The 15,826-nt window shown below is 47.0% G+C and overlaps 9 protein-coding genes across 9 annotated transcripts; 6 read left to right on the top strand and 3 right to left on the bottom strand.

Moving 5' to 3' along the window:
• Window positions 1–64: 64 nt before the first annotated feature.
• KL928_004316 (uncharacterized protein) lies at window positions 65–2,527 on the bottom strand (the record flags this gene model as incomplete). The annotated part of the gene is made up of 1 exon (XM_043205001.1): window positions 65–2,527. One exon carries the CDS (start codon window positions 2,525–2,527, stop codon window positions 65–67), a length of 2,463 nt encoding a protein of 820 aa, XP_043058383.1.
• A 139-nt stretch (window positions 2,528–2,666) lies between these two features.
• Window positions 2,667–7,646, top strand: KL928_004317 (uncharacterized protein; the record flags this gene model as incomplete). The annotated part of the gene is made up of 1 exon (XM_043205002.1): window positions 2,667–7,646. The coding sequence occupies one exon, from the start codon at window positions 2,667–2,669 to the stop codon at window positions 7,644–7,646; it is 4,980 nt and encodes a 1,659-aa protein (XP_043058384.1).
• A 136-nt stretch (window positions 7,647–7,782) lies between these two features.
• KL928_004318 (uncharacterized protein) lies at window positions 7,783–8,847 on the top strand (the record flags this gene model as incomplete). Its single annotated transcript, XM_043205003.1, has 1 exon — window positions 7,783–8,847. One exon carries the CDS (start codon window positions 7,783–7,785, stop codon window positions 8,845–8,847), a length of 1,065 nt encoding a protein of 354 aa, XP_043058385.1.
• Window positions 8,848–8,960: 113 nt separating this feature from the next.
• Window positions 8,961–10,745, top strand: KL928_004319 (uncharacterized protein; the record flags this gene model as incomplete). The annotated part of the gene is made up of 1 exon (XM_043205004.1): window positions 8,961–10,745. One exon carries the CDS (start codon window positions 8,961–8,963, stop codon window positions 10,743–10,745), a length of 1,785 nt encoding a protein of 594 aa, XP_043058386.1.
• Window positions 10,746–10,826: 81 nt separating this feature from the next.
• Window positions 10,827–12,031, bottom strand: KL928_004320 (uncharacterized protein; the record flags this gene model as incomplete). The annotated part of the gene is made up of 2 exons (XM_043205006.1): window positions 10,827–10,998; window positions 11,184–12,031. 2 exons carry the CDS (start codon window positions 12,029–12,031, stop codon window positions 10,827–10,829), a joined length of 1,020 nt encoding a protein of 339 aa, XP_043058387.1.
• Window positions 12,032–12,119: 88 nt separating this feature from the next.
• Window positions 12,120–13,556, top strand: KL928_004321 (uncharacterized protein; the record flags this gene model as incomplete). Its single annotated transcript, XM_043205007.1, has 1 exon — window positions 12,120–13,556. One exon carries the CDS (start codon window positions 12,120–12,122, stop codon window positions 13,554–13,556), a length of 1,437 nt encoding a protein of 478 aa, XP_043058388.1.
• Window positions 13,557–13,644: 88 nt separating this feature from the next.
• On the bottom strand, window positions 13,645–14,284 carry KL928_004322 (uncharacterized protein; the record flags this gene model as incomplete). The annotated part of the gene is made up of 2 exons (XM_043205008.1): window positions 13,645–13,671; window positions 13,775–14,284. 2 exons carry the CDS (start codon window positions 14,282–14,284, stop codon window positions 13,645–13,647), a joined length of 537 nt encoding a protein of 178 aa, XP_043058389.1.
• A 307-nt stretch (window positions 14,285–14,591) lies between these two features.
• Window positions 14,592–15,194, top strand: KL928_004323 (uncharacterized protein; the record flags this gene model as incomplete). Its single annotated transcript, XM_043205009.1, has 1 exon — window positions 14,592–15,194. The coding sequence occupies one exon, from the start codon at window positions 14,592–14,594 to the stop codon at window positions 15,192–15,194; it is 603 nt and encodes a 200-aa protein (XP_043058390.1).
• A 153-nt stretch (window positions 15,195–15,347) lies between these two features.
• KL928_004324 (uncharacterized protein) lies at window positions 15,348–15,819 on the top strand (the record flags this gene model as incomplete). Its single annotated transcript, XM_043205010.1, has 2 exons — window positions 15,348–15,414; window positions 15,551–15,819. The coding sequence occupies 2 exons, from the start codon at window positions 15,348–15,350 to the stop codon at window positions 15,817–15,819; spliced, it is 336 nt and encodes a 111-aa protein (XP_043058391.1).
• Between the last annotated feature and the right edge of the window lie 7 nt (window positions 15,820–15,826).

The raw sequence follows: 15,826 nt of genomic DNA on the forward strand, positions 1-15,826 counted from the left end.
CGTCAATCGATGTAAAGAGATCATCCGCACAGCCTCAGAAAATTTTATTACCCCCCGCAGTAAACTAAGTAGCTCTGCGTTTTTTGTTGTTTTGCGGTTTTTCCTCTTGCATATCCTCTTCGGCATCAGAGTTGAACAGCCGTTCGAGCTTGTTTCCCAGAGTTTGGAAAACCTTTTTCTGGAGCCCAAACTTGTCCATCGGAACATGCATGTTGTCGAACGCAATTATCGCCTCAATCCGGGGTGCATTATCGATCATATCGGCGGTCAGGGGCACCTTGAAAATCGACGAGACCCTGTCTATCTCACTGTTGCTATGCAGTGGATTCTGCAGCTTCTCGTACACCTTGGTAGCACTCGAACAATAGCGGTACCGCTGGCTGAAATGCGTCAGTAGCAGCTTTTTGGTCTTCATCAGAATGCCCATCTGCACGGCCTCCGACGTCGTGCTGTGTCTCTTCTCGATTGCGTCTTGGTACTTGTCGTCCTCCAAAGTAGACTCGTGCACCAGCAGATCGCAATCATAGCCGATTTTCGCGAAACTCTGTCGCGGCCTTGTATCTCCGGAGTACGCAACTTTGAACGACTCTGAGCCGACCGCAAAGTCCAGCATACAACTGTACGAGTATTCGCAATGGAGCGCGTAGCACGTCTTAATGGAGTTCAAACCGACGTCCCTGTACAGCTGGCTCTGTAGCTGGAGATCTTTTTTCGGCTCTTTTTGCGTGCCTCTCACCTTGAGAGTCTCATTCTTGGGAATATCTTCGATAGGTATCTGTTCGAACTCGGGCAAAACCTTGCCGGAGTTGAACTGGTCGCAACTCAAGTACACGACGTTCGCCAGGTCCAGCGTGCTGTCGATCCGCTGTAGCTCTGTGAGGAATTTTTCGTACTGCCAGGGAGCCACGACATACAGCTTGTCGTGCTTGCTTCTTACCTGGCACCATTTCTGCAGTAGTGAGACGATCCCGATGTGGTGATCAGCGTGCAGATGCGACAAGTACACCAGCTTCAGTTCTCTGAAAAGCATCGTAACGTCCTCCCGCGAGTACAGCTTGTTGATGCTGCCCAGGGTGTTCTCGCCAGCGTCCAGGAAAATGGTTCGGTAGCCAGACTCGGTTGGCACTCTCACAGCATTCGATATCACATTTCTGAGCTTAGACGGCAGCGCCGAGCCCGTCCCCAAAACTAGAGTTTCAACTTGTTCCTTCAAAGGCCGAGAATTGTCGGGAACCTGTTTCAGATTATTATTTGCAGGAGTGGTGGCTAGCTTGACAAACTCTTCCTCAGTAACAAAGCTTGGAAGCTGCAAGGGAGCTATATCTTCTGCATAGGCATCCCGCAAAGTCTTGACTACTTCTTCTGTGCTGGTGCAGCTGCTGGCTCTGACAATTGAGGTCTCGTCAGGCCCAAAGCCGACAATTTGGCCGCACAGCATCGGCCGCACGTTGGGTAAACCTTCTGGTATATGCTTTTCTGGCTGTTCACTCCATCTGAAAAGAGGAAACAGATCTGGAAGCAAAACATGCCATTTCAAAGACGTCACGTACGAAGACAGGAAGTTTAGTGTGTCAGGAACGTACTGTCTGTGAGAGACGAAGTGGTAGGTGTCGGGACCGAACGATTTGATGAATTTCTGGTATTCTGGAAGATCCAGCACGTTGACTACCGACTCATCAACGAAGTGGTAAACTGCTGAGTATTTTTTTTCTTCGAGCTCGCTCTTCCAGTCATGCTCTATAGTGTTGTGCAGATACTCAGGACCAGGAATGTCAAGGAATAAAATACTATCGAACGTCTTCATGGGCTCCAGAACCTGTTCGGGCTTGATTTCAGTTCCGTCCTCGAGCCACACGCTTTGGAAATTGCACAGGTCCCTGTATTTTTGTTTAGGACATCCCAGCTCTTTGGCTTTTTCAACCAAAAACCTTCCGCGGATAGGGTTCCCCGTCATGATGTAATTTGCAGAGACTTTAGGGTTGTGGACATCGGACGGTATCTCAATATTCATCAGAGCGCGTCCACTGTTGCCCATTCCTGTCTTGATGAGAAATATGTACTGCACCAAATCAGATACCCGTTCGAATGCTTTGCTAGTCTTCGTGCGTGTTTGGGTTGCAGATTTAATATTCACTGCTTTGACTTGGTATGCGTCAGCTTTGTATACATCTAAATCGTCGACCCTCAGCTTCAGTCCAAAGCGGAAGACGAAATACCTCCAAGATGCAACCACGTACTGAAGAATTTTGTTTCCACTGTGGACCACTTGGAGCTCTTTTAGCCCTTGATCTCCAACAGTGAGAATAAACCCAGGCAGTCCGCTGACTGCGGCCCAATCAGTAATGCCCGTGAGGAAGATGGTGTCCATTCTGGAGGTTCTGAAGCCCATTTGATTGCATTGCCTCTGTAGACCTTCGGGCACTTGGCCTATGATATGCCGTTTGCCGGTCACTGAGTCGGTCACAAACACTGACGGACGGGCTATTTCGGCCGTCGGGTGGTTTGTGACTATGAGCTGGAACCTCATTCCGATCTTGGTCAGGACTTGTCTCAACACTTTGAAAGTTGGAGGAGCCAGTAAAAAAGTAGTCCTGACACAGCCGTGAAAAAAATAAAAAGATTCAAATTTTTTCAAAAAAAAATTTTAGATCTTATTGTTGCCTGGCATGGTTGAAAAGCAAAAGAGAAAGAGAACAGAAACAGACGAGGTCGGTGACAATAAGAAGTCGCTACTCTCCAAGAGCGCCGAGATCTCTTTTCCTAGAGGAGGAGGGTCGGTGTTGACGCCGCTCGAAATTAAAGAGGTTGCAAATGAGGCCGTTAGTGATGCTCTAGCAGAAGCCAAAGAGTCAAAAAGCAGCAAGAAATCCAAAAAACAGAAGGTTGTTGCAGCACCTGCTGAGCAGATTGGAGTTGAGCATGTGTCATTCAAAACTCTTCTTCCAGGAAGCATGGTTCTCGGACAGATTAAGCAGGTCAACCGCATGGAGATCGTTCTTTCATTGACAGATAACCTGATGGGTTTCATTCCAATCACGAATATTAGTAACGCATTGACCAGTCAGCTTCAAGAATTTGATGACGAGCAAGACGAATCTGATGAAGAACCAGCATATGGCGATGATGAAGAGACCCTCACGAATGGTATAATATCTTCGAGAAAGAAGTCATTCCCGCAACTAGTTACCAGATTCCAGGTCGGACAATGGCTGAGAGCTGTTGTTGTTGAAAGCACCAAAAGCAAGAAAAAGCGCATTGAACTGAGCATCGAGCCGTCCAAAGTGAATGAACCAATGGATAACGACGATTTAGTCACCAACGCTATAATTCAAGCTTCCGTCAAATCTGTTGAAGACCACGGACTGGTTCTAGACGTGGGAAAAGAGAAAATTGGTGGATTCATTGCGAAAAAAGATGTCCAATCCCTTGTTGACGTTGGCTCTGTTCTGCTGGTGAACATCGCCAAGAAAGATGGCAGGACACTTATCTGCTCTCCTGTGAATAAGCTCAGTGTTGTCCAAACTATTTCCTCGATTGACGCAATTCTTCCAGGTATGGGTGTGGAAGCTTTGGTGACGGATGTGACGAAAGAAGGCGTCATTTGTAAGTTGTTTGGCCTCGGCAACGCTAGCATTCCGCTTTCTCACCTTGGAGTTTACGAATACTCAGAGCTCAAACACAATTTTGCTGTTGGTAGCAAACTCAAGTCCAGGGTGATGGTTTCGTATGTGAGAGCTGGCGACAAGAGGTTTCTTCTCTCTGTTCTTCCGCATATCAAATCCTTGAACGCCAACGTTTTCGGAGAGACCTCTGCCTTGGAAGCCTTCCCAATCGGCCACATTTTCGACTCTGTCACTATCAAAGGAAAGGACTCAAGCTATATATATGTGGACGTGGGAAGCGATCTTGCAATTGGACAGGCGCATATCACCAGAGTCAGCAGCACCAAAGACCTCGACATGGACTTCAAAATTGGCTCCACTCACCGTGCGAGAGTCCTAGGATACTCTGCTACCGACAACCTGTATATTCTCACACTCGACAAGCAGCAAATAGAGCGCAAATTTTTGCGAGTCGAGGACATTCCCGCTGGCGAGCTCATCAATTGTGAGGTCCGTTCGGTTGATGCTGAGAAAGGAATCGTTGTGAAGTTCGAAGAGGACTTTGAAGGAATTGTTCCGCCGGCATATATGAGCGATGTGAAATTGATTTATCCGGAGAGAAAGTTCAAAATTGGATCTAAAATCAAGGGGCGTGTGTTGCGCGTTGTCAATCAGAGCGGCAAGTCCAGGATCTATGTGACTCTGAAAAAATCGCTCGTCAACATCGACGATGAAGACGTTGTTTCCAGCATTGACGACGTGGAGGCAGGCAAGAAAACTTTTGCAACCATCGATAAAATGCTTCCAATCGGATGTGTTGTGAGGTTCTTTGGATTTGTCAAGGCCTTCCTGCCGAACTCGGAAATCAGTGAGACGTTTGTGAAACGTCCAGAAGACCACGTCAAACTTGGACAGACCGTGAAAGTCCGCGTCGTTTCTGTGGACAAGGAAAATAACAGAATCAAAGTCAGCTGCAGAGTGTCGGAAGCACTGTCGGATATGCAAAAGAAGACGCTTTCTTCCATCGTCCCAGGAAGATCCATCGTTGACGTCCAGGTGGTCGAGAAAGAAAAGGACTCTGCCATCGTGGAGCTCGCTGAATCTGGTTTGCGTGGAATCATCTATGCTGGCCATCTCGGTGAAGGGAACTACGAACAATCTCGTGCCCAGCTGAAGAAGCTTCAAATCGGCTCCCAGCTCAAAACTTTGGTGCTAGAGAAAGACGTCCGCTCTCGTGTGGTGAAGTTGAGTGCCAAAGAGTCGCTTATCAAAGACGCTCAGGAAGGAAAGCTACCACTACAATACAGAGACATTGAAATTAGCGATGACTTGCTGCACGGCTTCGTCAAGTCCGTGACGCCGAGCGGAGTCTTTGTCAGCTTCGGAAACGGCCTGACGGGTCTTGCACTGCCTCGTCACGCGGTGGAGAAACCTGTCGACGACTTGCAAAAGGCCTTCTTCACCAACCAGTCTGTGACGTGTCACGTGATCAGGGTGGACGACGCGAACAAGCGGTTCCTGGTTTCGATGAAAAAGGAGAGTAGCACGACGTCTGAGCCGGCTGAGAACCCTGTTGACAGCAAAATGAAGACTCTGGACGATTTCGCCGTTGGAAAGACCACTAAGGCCAAGGTCAAATCCATCAAGCAGACACAGTTGAATGTGCAACTCGCAGACAACTTGCAAGGAAGAATCGACGTGAGCGAGCTCTTTGACGATGTTTCGGAGATCAAGGACGTCAAGAGGCCTCTTTCACAGTTCCATGCAGGCGAGGTGCTAGACGTGAAGATCATTGGCTTCCACGACTCAAGAAACCATCGGTTCCTTCCTATCAGCCACAAGAGAACTAACCAGACCGTTTTGGAGTTGAGCGCGAAGAAAAGCAGCGTTTCTAGCCACAAGCCAGTGGTGCCTGCTTCTATTGGAGATTTCCACCTTGGTGACGAGTGCACGGGATATATCAACAATTTTGCCAGAGGATTCTTGTGGGTGACGATCTCTCCAAACCTTAGAGCGCGCGTCTCTTTGATGGACCTGTCTGACGACGCCTCGAAGTTTGAACACTTGGAAAAAGAATATCCTGTTGGCTCTGTGGTGCGTGCCAAGGTGATCGATCTTGACACGGAACACAATATTTTGAGTCTTAGTGCTAGAAACAAAGCTATCACTTCATTGGAGGACCTGGAAGTGGGCTCTGTGATCCCGGCTAGAGTTCTGAAGACCAGAGAGAGCTATGTGGTTGTTGAGCTTGGCAAACAGGTTTCTGGTATTTCCTTCATCACGGACGCTTTGAACGATTACACAGATAAACTCGACGACATTTTCTCCACCAACGACATTTGTGCTGCCACGGTGCTGGAAGTGGACCATTCCAACAAAAAGGTGTACGTCTCGCTGCGCACCGGGGACGTTAAAGACAAGAGAATTGCATCGTATGAAGATCTGTCTCCAGGTACCGTTGTGCGAGGATTTGTTAAGAACGTCGCCAACAACGGTGTCTATGTTGCATTGGGAAGAACCGTGCATGCGCTTGTTCGTGTGAGCGATCTGTCAGACTCGTATCTGAAGGACTGGAAGCAGTATTTCAAGGTGCACCAGCCTGTTCTAGGAAAAATCACCAAATGTGAGGGCGAGAACCAGATCCTCATGACTCTGAAGCAAAGCGAGATTGACGGCGATTTCAGTCTTCTGAAGCGGTTTGATCAAATTCAAAAGGATGAGATTTATGAGGGAAGCGTCAGAAGAGTCACTAACTTTGGTGTTTTCGTGAACCTTGACGGAACCGTGAACGTGAGTGGATTGTGTCATCATTCTCAAATCGCAGACAATCCCGTTACAAATCTTGAGGCTCTGTTTAACGAAGGCGACCGTGTGAAGGTGAAGATCCTCGACGTTGACCACGAGAAAAAACAACTGTCTCTTGGTATGAAGGCTTCGTACTTCACTGGCGAGACAGAAGAGCCGGCCGTTGAGGAAGAGGAAGACGAGATCATGTCCGACGATAGCATTATTGACACCGCTTTCGGACATGAGTCCGACAAGGACGCTGAGTCGGATTATTCTGACGACTCTGATGCTCCTGCTACCGGTGGTCTTTCCGCAGGATTCGACTGGACTGCTTCAATTCTGGACCAGGCCAAGGAAGACGTTTCTGACGACGACGAGATGGAGAAGCCAAAGAGAAAGAAGCGGAAGGTGGTTGCAGAGGATCAGACTGCCGACCTGAACTCGCGTGTACCACAGTCTGTGTCTGATTTTGAGAGACTTATAGTTGGAAACCCAGACTCGTCGATCTTGTGGATGAACTATATGTCTTTCCAGATTCAGTTGAGCGAAATCGACAAAGCCCGCGAAATCGGCGAACGCGCACTCAAAACTATCAATTACAGAGAAGAACAGGAAAAACTCAACATTTGGATTGCCCTGTTGAACTTGGAGAACATGTTTGGCACAGAGGAGTCGCTGGAAGCAACTTTCAAGCGCTCGTGCCAATACATGGATCCATATGTGATGTACCAAAAACTGGCTGCCATCTACATTGCCTCTGAGAAGGTGGACAAGGTGGACCAGCTATACACGGCAATGTGCAAGAAATTCGGCTCCCAACATACCTCTGTGTGGGTGGCATATGGATCGTTCCTTCTTCAACAGCAGGATGGAGAACGGGCCCGTGAAGTGCTTGCTAAAGCCTTGCAAGTTCTGTCTAAACGCGACCATGTCGAAGTTGTCAAAAAGTTTGCTCAGCTCGAGTTCAGCAAAGGAGACCCGGAGCACGGACGTTCACTGTTTGAGGGACTTTTGTCGGACGTTCCAAAGAGAATTGATCTGTGGAACGTCTATATTGATCAAGAGATCAAGTTTGGTGACAAGGAGAAGGTGGAAGCCATTTTTGAAAGAGTGGTGACACGCAAGCTGAGTCGCAAACAGGCCAAGTTCTTCTTTGGAAAATGGTTGGAGTTTGAAGAGAAGCACGAGGACCAGAAGGCATGCGATTACGTGAAAGCTAAGGCTGTCGAATATGCGCAAGGCCTTGGAAAAGAGTAATTGATAATAGAAGTTTTAATACAAGACATTTTTAAAAATAAAAAAGGGCCAAAAAATCCCCAAGAAAAAACACTGGAGCCTAGTTTATTATTTGTCGTATTTGTTGTACTGCCAAATACCCATCCAACGCTCTACAATGTCTTCTTTTGCACTGGTTTGGAAAACTTACAGACAATTCAATTCCACTTGGATGTTCGGATTGGGCACAATCGTCGTCCTAGTCGTTAGCGCTAGCATGAGACAGGCCCGTATGACCCACGACTTTGTTTCTCAGTTGAGCACATCCCAGACACTGAATTCGCTCATGAGCTGCTCAGGCTCTTACAAGAGCATTGACTGTCTCAGACGATACCACAACGAAATTTTGCGAGAGTTTGCCCCGACCCTCATACCAATTGTTCACGCTGAGTTAAAATTTTGTCTTAATGGACTCCAAAATGGCCAATCGGGCGCTGATGTGCTTCTGGGCGTCCATTCCTGTCTTAGCAGGGCTGACAAGCTCAATACGGCCTTCCAGAAAACACACACGGAAACAGTACCATTCAATACCTGGCTATTAGCATATTTTTCAGTCACCGCGCTCTCCATAGCGTGGCTAGTGGGACATCTACTTGCATCAAATCAAAAAACACTCAAGACACAGGACGGTCTTGCATTGCAAAACGTTGTTGAAAAGCTCGATGCCATGCTGAATGACATATCCGGCTTGAAAGAAAAGATACTGGGCCTCGAAAAAGCAGTCTGTAATTTAGAGCTCTTCGCCAACAGCTTCACAGGAACAGAGAGATCGTTCAGCAAAAGGCTTGAACACGTCTTACAATCCTGTAAGGAAACCAGCCAACAGCTTGCATATGTGTCCGACCCTTTCCCTCTTGCATCCGGTTCGATTGGTCGGACCGCCAGACCGTCGGATATATTCCTCGAAGACAAATCCATCAAAGTCGGCAACAAGACCTTCAACATAGCAACAAAGGATGGGCTTGACCAATGGAAGACGTTTGTGCACCAAAGCATCAACAAGAAGCCAGAACAGGAGCCTAACCTGTCTGGATCCGAAAACGAGACAACACCCAGTCCCATCGATGTCAAAAGTCTGAGGATGACAGATGAGAACGGGAAACCGTTTAGACGCATTTTTGTGCCCAACAGAGGCTGGGTTTCATCGAGAAAGCTCCATCAAGAACTGCAGCTAATGGCTTGAGCTCTTATTTTTGGTGTACAGGTGTTGGGTTTTTCGTGTATATCCTTGTAAGTTGGCTATCGTAAAAGTAAGTATCAATTGATTGATATTCCAATTGTATCGGTCAGATTGTGATGGATGGTAATTTCTACTCCTCATATACAATACTATTTGACCTATTCAAGCCCGATCAATTGATAGGAGAGGTATTCATACACGGTGAATCAAGTGTCAAGGCTGCAGAGTATTTGGGAGTGCTAGACAAGAAACATCTGGTCAATTTTGGGGAGGATCTGTTTGCAGAGCCCTGGACTAATCTCGTATTTGCCAACAGGAATATTTTCACTGATTTACCCAAGAAATCTGTTACTTCAGGTGATCTAATAAGCTCATTAAACAGTCTTACGCCCAGTGAGACTCTGATCGAACAGAAAGTCAAGACACTTAAGCTTCGCGACTCCAACAAAATCGACTACCGCTTTTCTAGGGTTGAGGTTGAGGTGGTGGATATGAACAGCATTGATTTGCAGGCAAACGAGCCTTTAAAGGCCAAATTGCTCGGCTTTGGAGTAATCAGGCTTTTCAGAGACCGTGATGATATTCAAAACGAGGGGGACGAATCAAAGATCACTGGAGATGAGACAATGGTTGCTATGTTGGGAGTGCCGTTCTACTTTTCAGCCAGCGACCTGCTGTTGGGATTTTTCGACGCCAATGTAAGAAATCAGGTGTCTCACTTCAGGCTGATTCGAACACAAGCCCCTAACCGATTTATGGTGCTGATGAAGTTCAAAGACGCACAACATGCGAGAGAGTTTGTTGATAATTATAACGGGCAACCATTCAACTCCATGGAGCCAGAAACGTGTCAGGTTGTATTCATCAAGGAGATACTATTTCGTCCAAACAAACACGATAATGATACCCTTAGCACGATACCCTATCTTTTGGACGACCCATTCACATCTAGCGACAGGGCTCCAGGTTCCTCATCACAGCTGATTGAGCTTGCTTCTTGCCCCGTTTGTTTGGAGCGGCTCGATTCGTCCGTCACAGGGCTGCTTACCATCCCGTGTCAGCATACTTTTCATTGCCAATGCCTATCGAAGTGGAAGGATGACTCGTGTCCAGTGTGTCGATATTCGGCAAAATTCGATGCGCGCAAGAACCGTCAAGCCGATCAGGAGGAAAGGTGTCTCGTTTGCGGAACCAGCGATAATCTATGGATCTGTCTCATCTGTGGCAACATAGGATGTGGACGGTACGATTTGGGCCACGCTATTGACCATTACAACGAGACTTCACATTGTTTTGCTATGGAAGCAACATCGCAGCGAGTGTGGGACTATGCCGGCGACAACTACGTTCATCGCCTAGTCCAAAACGAGGCCGACGGAAAACTTGTTGAGTTACCTATACATAGCGGAAAAGAGCACCAATCCAGCTCTTCAGGAAATGAGGATAAGGTTGAGAAGATTGGGTTTGAGTATTCCAAGATGTTGATCGCTCAATTGGAGTCCCAACGTGAGTTTTACGAGATGAAATTCGAGGAGGCTAATAATCGAGTGCTATTGGCTAATGAAAACATACAGGCCATGAAGGAGCAACTCCACGAGCTTCAACAGAGTTTGGCAAAAGCTAGGCCAGAGAAAACAGAAAACAGTAAGAAGCAGAGAGATCTGGAACTGGAAAAGAAGTATAAAGAAGAAGTCACATTAAACGAAGCACTATCGGAGAAGGTGGATTATCTCACGAAAGAGAACCAAGAGCTAAAGGCACAGAACACAGAGCTGCAGGAGCAAGTTAATGATATTATGTTTTATTTGGAATCGCAAGAGAAATTTAAGAATGCACCGGATGAAGTGAAGGAAGGTAAGATTATCACCAAACCTAGTCGGAAAGCAAAGAAGAAACGCTAATCGTGATTCTTCAGGTCCACCAAGTATTCCTCATTGGTGTAGGAGAAATTATTGAAATACACGGACTCCTCAAATTGGTTGTCAGCGGTTGGTTTTTTGATTGCGATGTACGAGGACGTGCTGGTTGATCTTGACTCTTCCTCTATTTCTTTGAGCAGAGAATGTTCGATTGGGGAGCTCGGAGGTGTGATCTTCATCGAAGTGAACTCTTCGTCGAAATTCTCTGCCAGCTCGGGATTTGTCACGACTGGCACTATTGGAGGTGGCTGTTCTGCATCATTTTGGTCTATAACATGTTGCCAATTAATATACCGGAAAAATCTATGGGATCGAACTTTATTATCGAACTCAATGTCGCAATTGAGTCTTTTTTGCGGGTTCTTGTTGAGAAGCTTGATGAGTAGGTCTTTGACATCCTGCGAAAGATAAAACGGATACTTGACTTTTTGCGTGAGGATCTTGTCCATGATTCTTTTATTGTTGTTACCAGTAAAAGGCGGTGACCCTGTCAGCAGATCGAACGTAACTGCTCCCAGAGACCACCAATCGCATTGGCTGTCGTAACGTTCGCCTTGGATAACTTCTGGGGCAATGTACTGAGCGGTTCCAAAAAGTGAACTGCTTTCAGTTGACACTTTGCTGAGACCAAAATCTGTTAAAACCAAGTGTCCGCGTCGGTTAAGCATGCAATTTTCTGGCTTGAGATCACGATAAATCACACCTGTGTGCAGATGCAAATGCCTGAGAGCAAGAATTATCTCGGCTACGTAGAAGCACGCAATTTTCTCAGACAAAATCCTTTCTTGCGACAAGTGATGAAATAGCTCTCCACCTTCTAGATATTCTAAAATCAGGTACAACTTATCGAAATCCTGAAGAGCATAGAACAATTTGACCACATTCGGGTGCCTGACACGCTCGAGGATGGTTCTTTCTGTGAGCGTTCTTTCGTAATTCTTTGCATTCACAATCATGGAAGCCTTGCGGAGTTGTTTTTGTGCATATAATTTACCGGAGCTCTTATCCTTGACCAGGATGACTTTACCGTAGCTACCTTTGCCCAAAACTTTGATTGGTTGGAAATCTGCCACCTTCTTTTTGCGTTTTCCTGCCTGATAAGGCAGGTCGATGGGCACTTCATAGGACTTGGCTAGCCGGCTTCCAATCCCATCAGACGAAGCAAACTCGCCAACCTTAGGCACTTCTGGCTCATTGAACTCCCTCAAGTCCAGTTTTTCGATCTTTGACGCAAGCTGCTCATCGTCAAATTCGAATAACTGAGTCATTTAATACCCAATATAAATCGAAATATTTAGTCTTATATAATCGAAATATCTCTGAAAGAAAAACTCAAAATATCGGAGAGCTGTAAGTATGCCATACAATGAGGTGACTCCGCGCACTACGCTCAAAAAGAATTACAAGGATCCGGCCACATGGCCCAAAGCGCTACATGGGTTTATATCTGCCTCTTTCAAAAAAGCGTCGGAACTGAAACTCACGCTGGACAAGAAGAAACAATTTCAGGCCGAGCTCAAAGAACTAATCAACATGGCCATAGACCAGGGGAAAATCGAGACTAATCCATGGGAAAGCCAAACCTTGCCTTCTTTGGGGGGCTCCCAAAAATTAGATCTTTATTGCAACCAGGTGGAGAAGGCGCGGAAACAGAAAGTACATAAGGAGCCAGTTCAGGTTTCAGTAAAGCAGACGATCAAGAACAAAAATGTTTTCGATGAGCCGGATGGACAGCCTGGTCCTTCTGCGCTTCCCCCTCTCAAGAAAATGAAGAAGACTCAAAGAAACAACGAGAACGCAATGACCTCGCTGCAGCGCAAAGAGCTTCGAAGCCAGCGATTCGAAAGAGAGCTTAGCACTCCGCCTCCAGACAAGAACTCCACCCCGGTGCATACAAACCCTAACACCCCACTTGTAGGAACATGCAAAGAACTGGAAAAACGGTATTTAAGACTAACATCGCAGCCCAACCCAGCAACCGTCAGACCCCTTCCAATACTGAAAAAGACACTCCAACTGCTGATCGATAAATATTTCCAGAACGCTACTTACAATTACCTATGTGATCAATTCAAATCCATGAGACAGGATCTGACTGTTCAGCATATTAAAAACGCATTTACGGTCAAGGTGTACGAATTCCACTGCAAAATAGCGATTCAATTCCAGGACCTGGGAGAATTCAACCAATGTCAGTCACAGCTCAAGCTGCTGTATGTCCAACTTGGCACTCCTTCGGCTGAATTCTACTCGTACCGCGTTCTCTACTACATCCTCACAAACAACTTCAACGAGGCCTTTGAACTCAAGTCTCAGCTCCTGGACGCGAACCTAAAATTTGACGAATACCTTGACACAGCATACAAACTTTTAGAGTTCACAGTGACCAACGACTACAGCCAGTTTTTCGGTATAGTGAAACTTTTGCAGGAGAAACACCAGGAAGAGCTAAAGACACTGCAACCCGTCTCCCATGTAAACGTACTAACAGACAAAAACGCACTAAAGCTAAATCACACCGCCTGGTTTTTTTTCTTACAGCTGTTACGGCCGATCATCTCGAAAGTGCGTATCAATACATTGGTCACGATCAGCAAATCGTACCGCAAATTGGCCGTCGCTGTGGTGCAACAGCTGCTCAATTTCTCTGAGTCCGAGCTGAGCGAGTATCTTACACAAACAAGCCTGGACCAGTATGTGGACCAGGGAATGCTGGACTGCGTCCAGTGCCGACCAACGGTAGAGCAGCTCAAGAGCCAAAATAGAAAAATAGACATCAAGGGACAGGTCTAGCCGAGGTCTGGGCCAAGCGCGATCATTGCAAAGTTCATACTATTGTCCTCATCTGCAAGAGACATGTACCGCTGCACACGTTGCAGAACTAGCTGCGAGCTGATGGCATCCGACTCTGGCTCGGCGTGTCCCAAATCGACGGGGCCGTTTCTGCGGCCGTCCAACTCGTAGAAGTGACCGTCAGCGCCTTTTGTAAAGCATATAAAATGTAAGTTGACTTCCTCCTCTGAGCTTGGAGCTTCTGTCTGGCCCTGTTTGCTAAATTGCTCGTAAAGTGAGAGCGAGAGCTCTTTGACAAGCTTGCTCTTCTCGTCGTGGTTATTTGAGTTGTTCACATTCGGCAGCTGTCTCACGTTGTCCACAAATGACTCGATCGGCGAGTCTTTCACCAAAAGTCCCTCGGGCAAATTGCACAGGGCATGGAGCAACCCGTACAAACCGCAGCCGTTTCTGAGCAGCTGTTTGAACCAGATGATGTGCTCGAACTTATCGTCTTTCTCTTGGTCTCTGCCTTTTTCCTCGGTCTCTTTGAGACTTTCATACTGTTCTGTCACTGGAAACAGGAGAATCAACGAATAGACGGGTCTCGGAAGAAAAGACACCAGATCGGGATCTGTGAGGGAGTACACATCGAAAAACGAAAGTAGCGGCGAAAGACCGAGCTTGCGACCGAACTGAGTGAAGATTTCGGGATTTGACTCCAAGGGAATTACAGAATCCTGCGACATGGTAAATGTGAATAAATTTAATATGTTCAAAGAAATGACATATTGGGGTGTGAGGAGTAATTAACTTCCCCAGCTTTCGACACGGAATTAATGAGTGGTGATAGAGCCGTGCGAAACTGGGAGTGACTGCAACTACACATATCCAGTAAGTAGATCCACTTTCCAGTGCATCAGAAACAGCCTTTGGCCTGCTAATTCTATCACCTGCGTGGAGCTACAAGAGATAAATAGCTAGCAAGCAGAATAGAGTGCCAAATGTTTGGTTTTTCTTACAAGGATGTATTTTTCGGCACAATTTTAATTTTTCATGGATATAGTAATACCAGAAGGTGAGTATGAAGGGGAGTTGTTTGAAAACCACCGTGGACACGCCGTCTTCGAGGCTGTGAGCGAGCTGAGACGGCTGGGATACGGGTTTGACGACATTCTCAAACAGTCTGGGTGCGATCGAGCGTTTCTGGAGGGCCTCTTCCAAACAATGAAGATACCGCTACAGGAGCGACGCCAGACAAAACCGTTTCACACAAGCGAGTGGATAGACCAGCTGGTGTTAGAGGTGAGCGAGGACGAGGAGCCAGAAGAGACAGAACCAGCGAACTTGAGGGAGAAGCAAGACGAGATCCACCGGATGAGAGAGTACATCAGAGAGCTGGAGAGCCGACGAGCGCCGTGGCCTGTGCCCAGAGACCCCAGAGTGGTCGAAATGGAAGCGCTTCGGAAAAAACTGAACTCTGCCAACAGGACCGCGCTCGCCCTGAACGAAACCATCCGGAAGCTGGACTTCCAACTGAAGCTGAAGAAAACCGACCTGGACAAGACCTTGAAAGAGATCGAGGCCCTTGAGGATCGGATCGAAGCACTTCGGGCTTCGCCTCAGCCGGAAGAGCCTAGCGAAGTACTGGAGCTTTAATATCTTGATAATGCATAGACTCTTATCCCATTCACCCCCGCACCGATCTGAACAACTCGGCTTCAGGTCTCCGAAAAAAAATGCCCAGGCAGTGTAGTAAAAAATGAGGAGGAAGTCGAAAATTTCGATACGTAGGACCGAATATTGTTTACCATGGCCTCGGCGTTCAGAAGATTTCTCAATAGCGAAACGGGACCTAGAACGGTCCATTTTTGGGTAGGTATTACCAACACAGCGTTACTAACACTTTGCAGGCTCCTGTCATGAAAGTAAGTGGATATACGAAAGCGGGACTTTAGTAGTTCTCGCTTTTTTCGTCGCGTTACTAACAACACAGTGGAGTTTGGTTTTCGCAGGCGCCAACGACATGGTTAGACCTGTCGAGAAAGTGTCGGGAAGTCAGCAGCTTGCGCTGTTGGCAACGGGTGCAATCTGGACGAGATGGTCGTTTGTGATTCGCCCGCAAAATATGCTGCTGGCCTCCGTTAATTTCCTGCTCGGTACGGTCGCCGGATACCAGGTGATCCGGCTCTACAACTGGAGAAGAACACTGGGCGACTCTCCGTTGGACTCCTTCAAGTACATCCTCAACGGAACGCCCGAACCAGCGAAATCAGAAGCTTAACATTATA

This window comes from Ogataea angusta, assembly GCF_019207475.1.
Source record: "Ogataea angusta isolate 61-244 chromosome Unknown 61-244_NODE_9_length_489604_cov_89.567313, whole genome shotgun sequence".
NCBI classification, from domain to species: Eukaryota; Fungi; Ascomycota; class Pichiomycetes; order Pichiales; family Pichiaceae; genus Ogataea; species Ogataea angusta.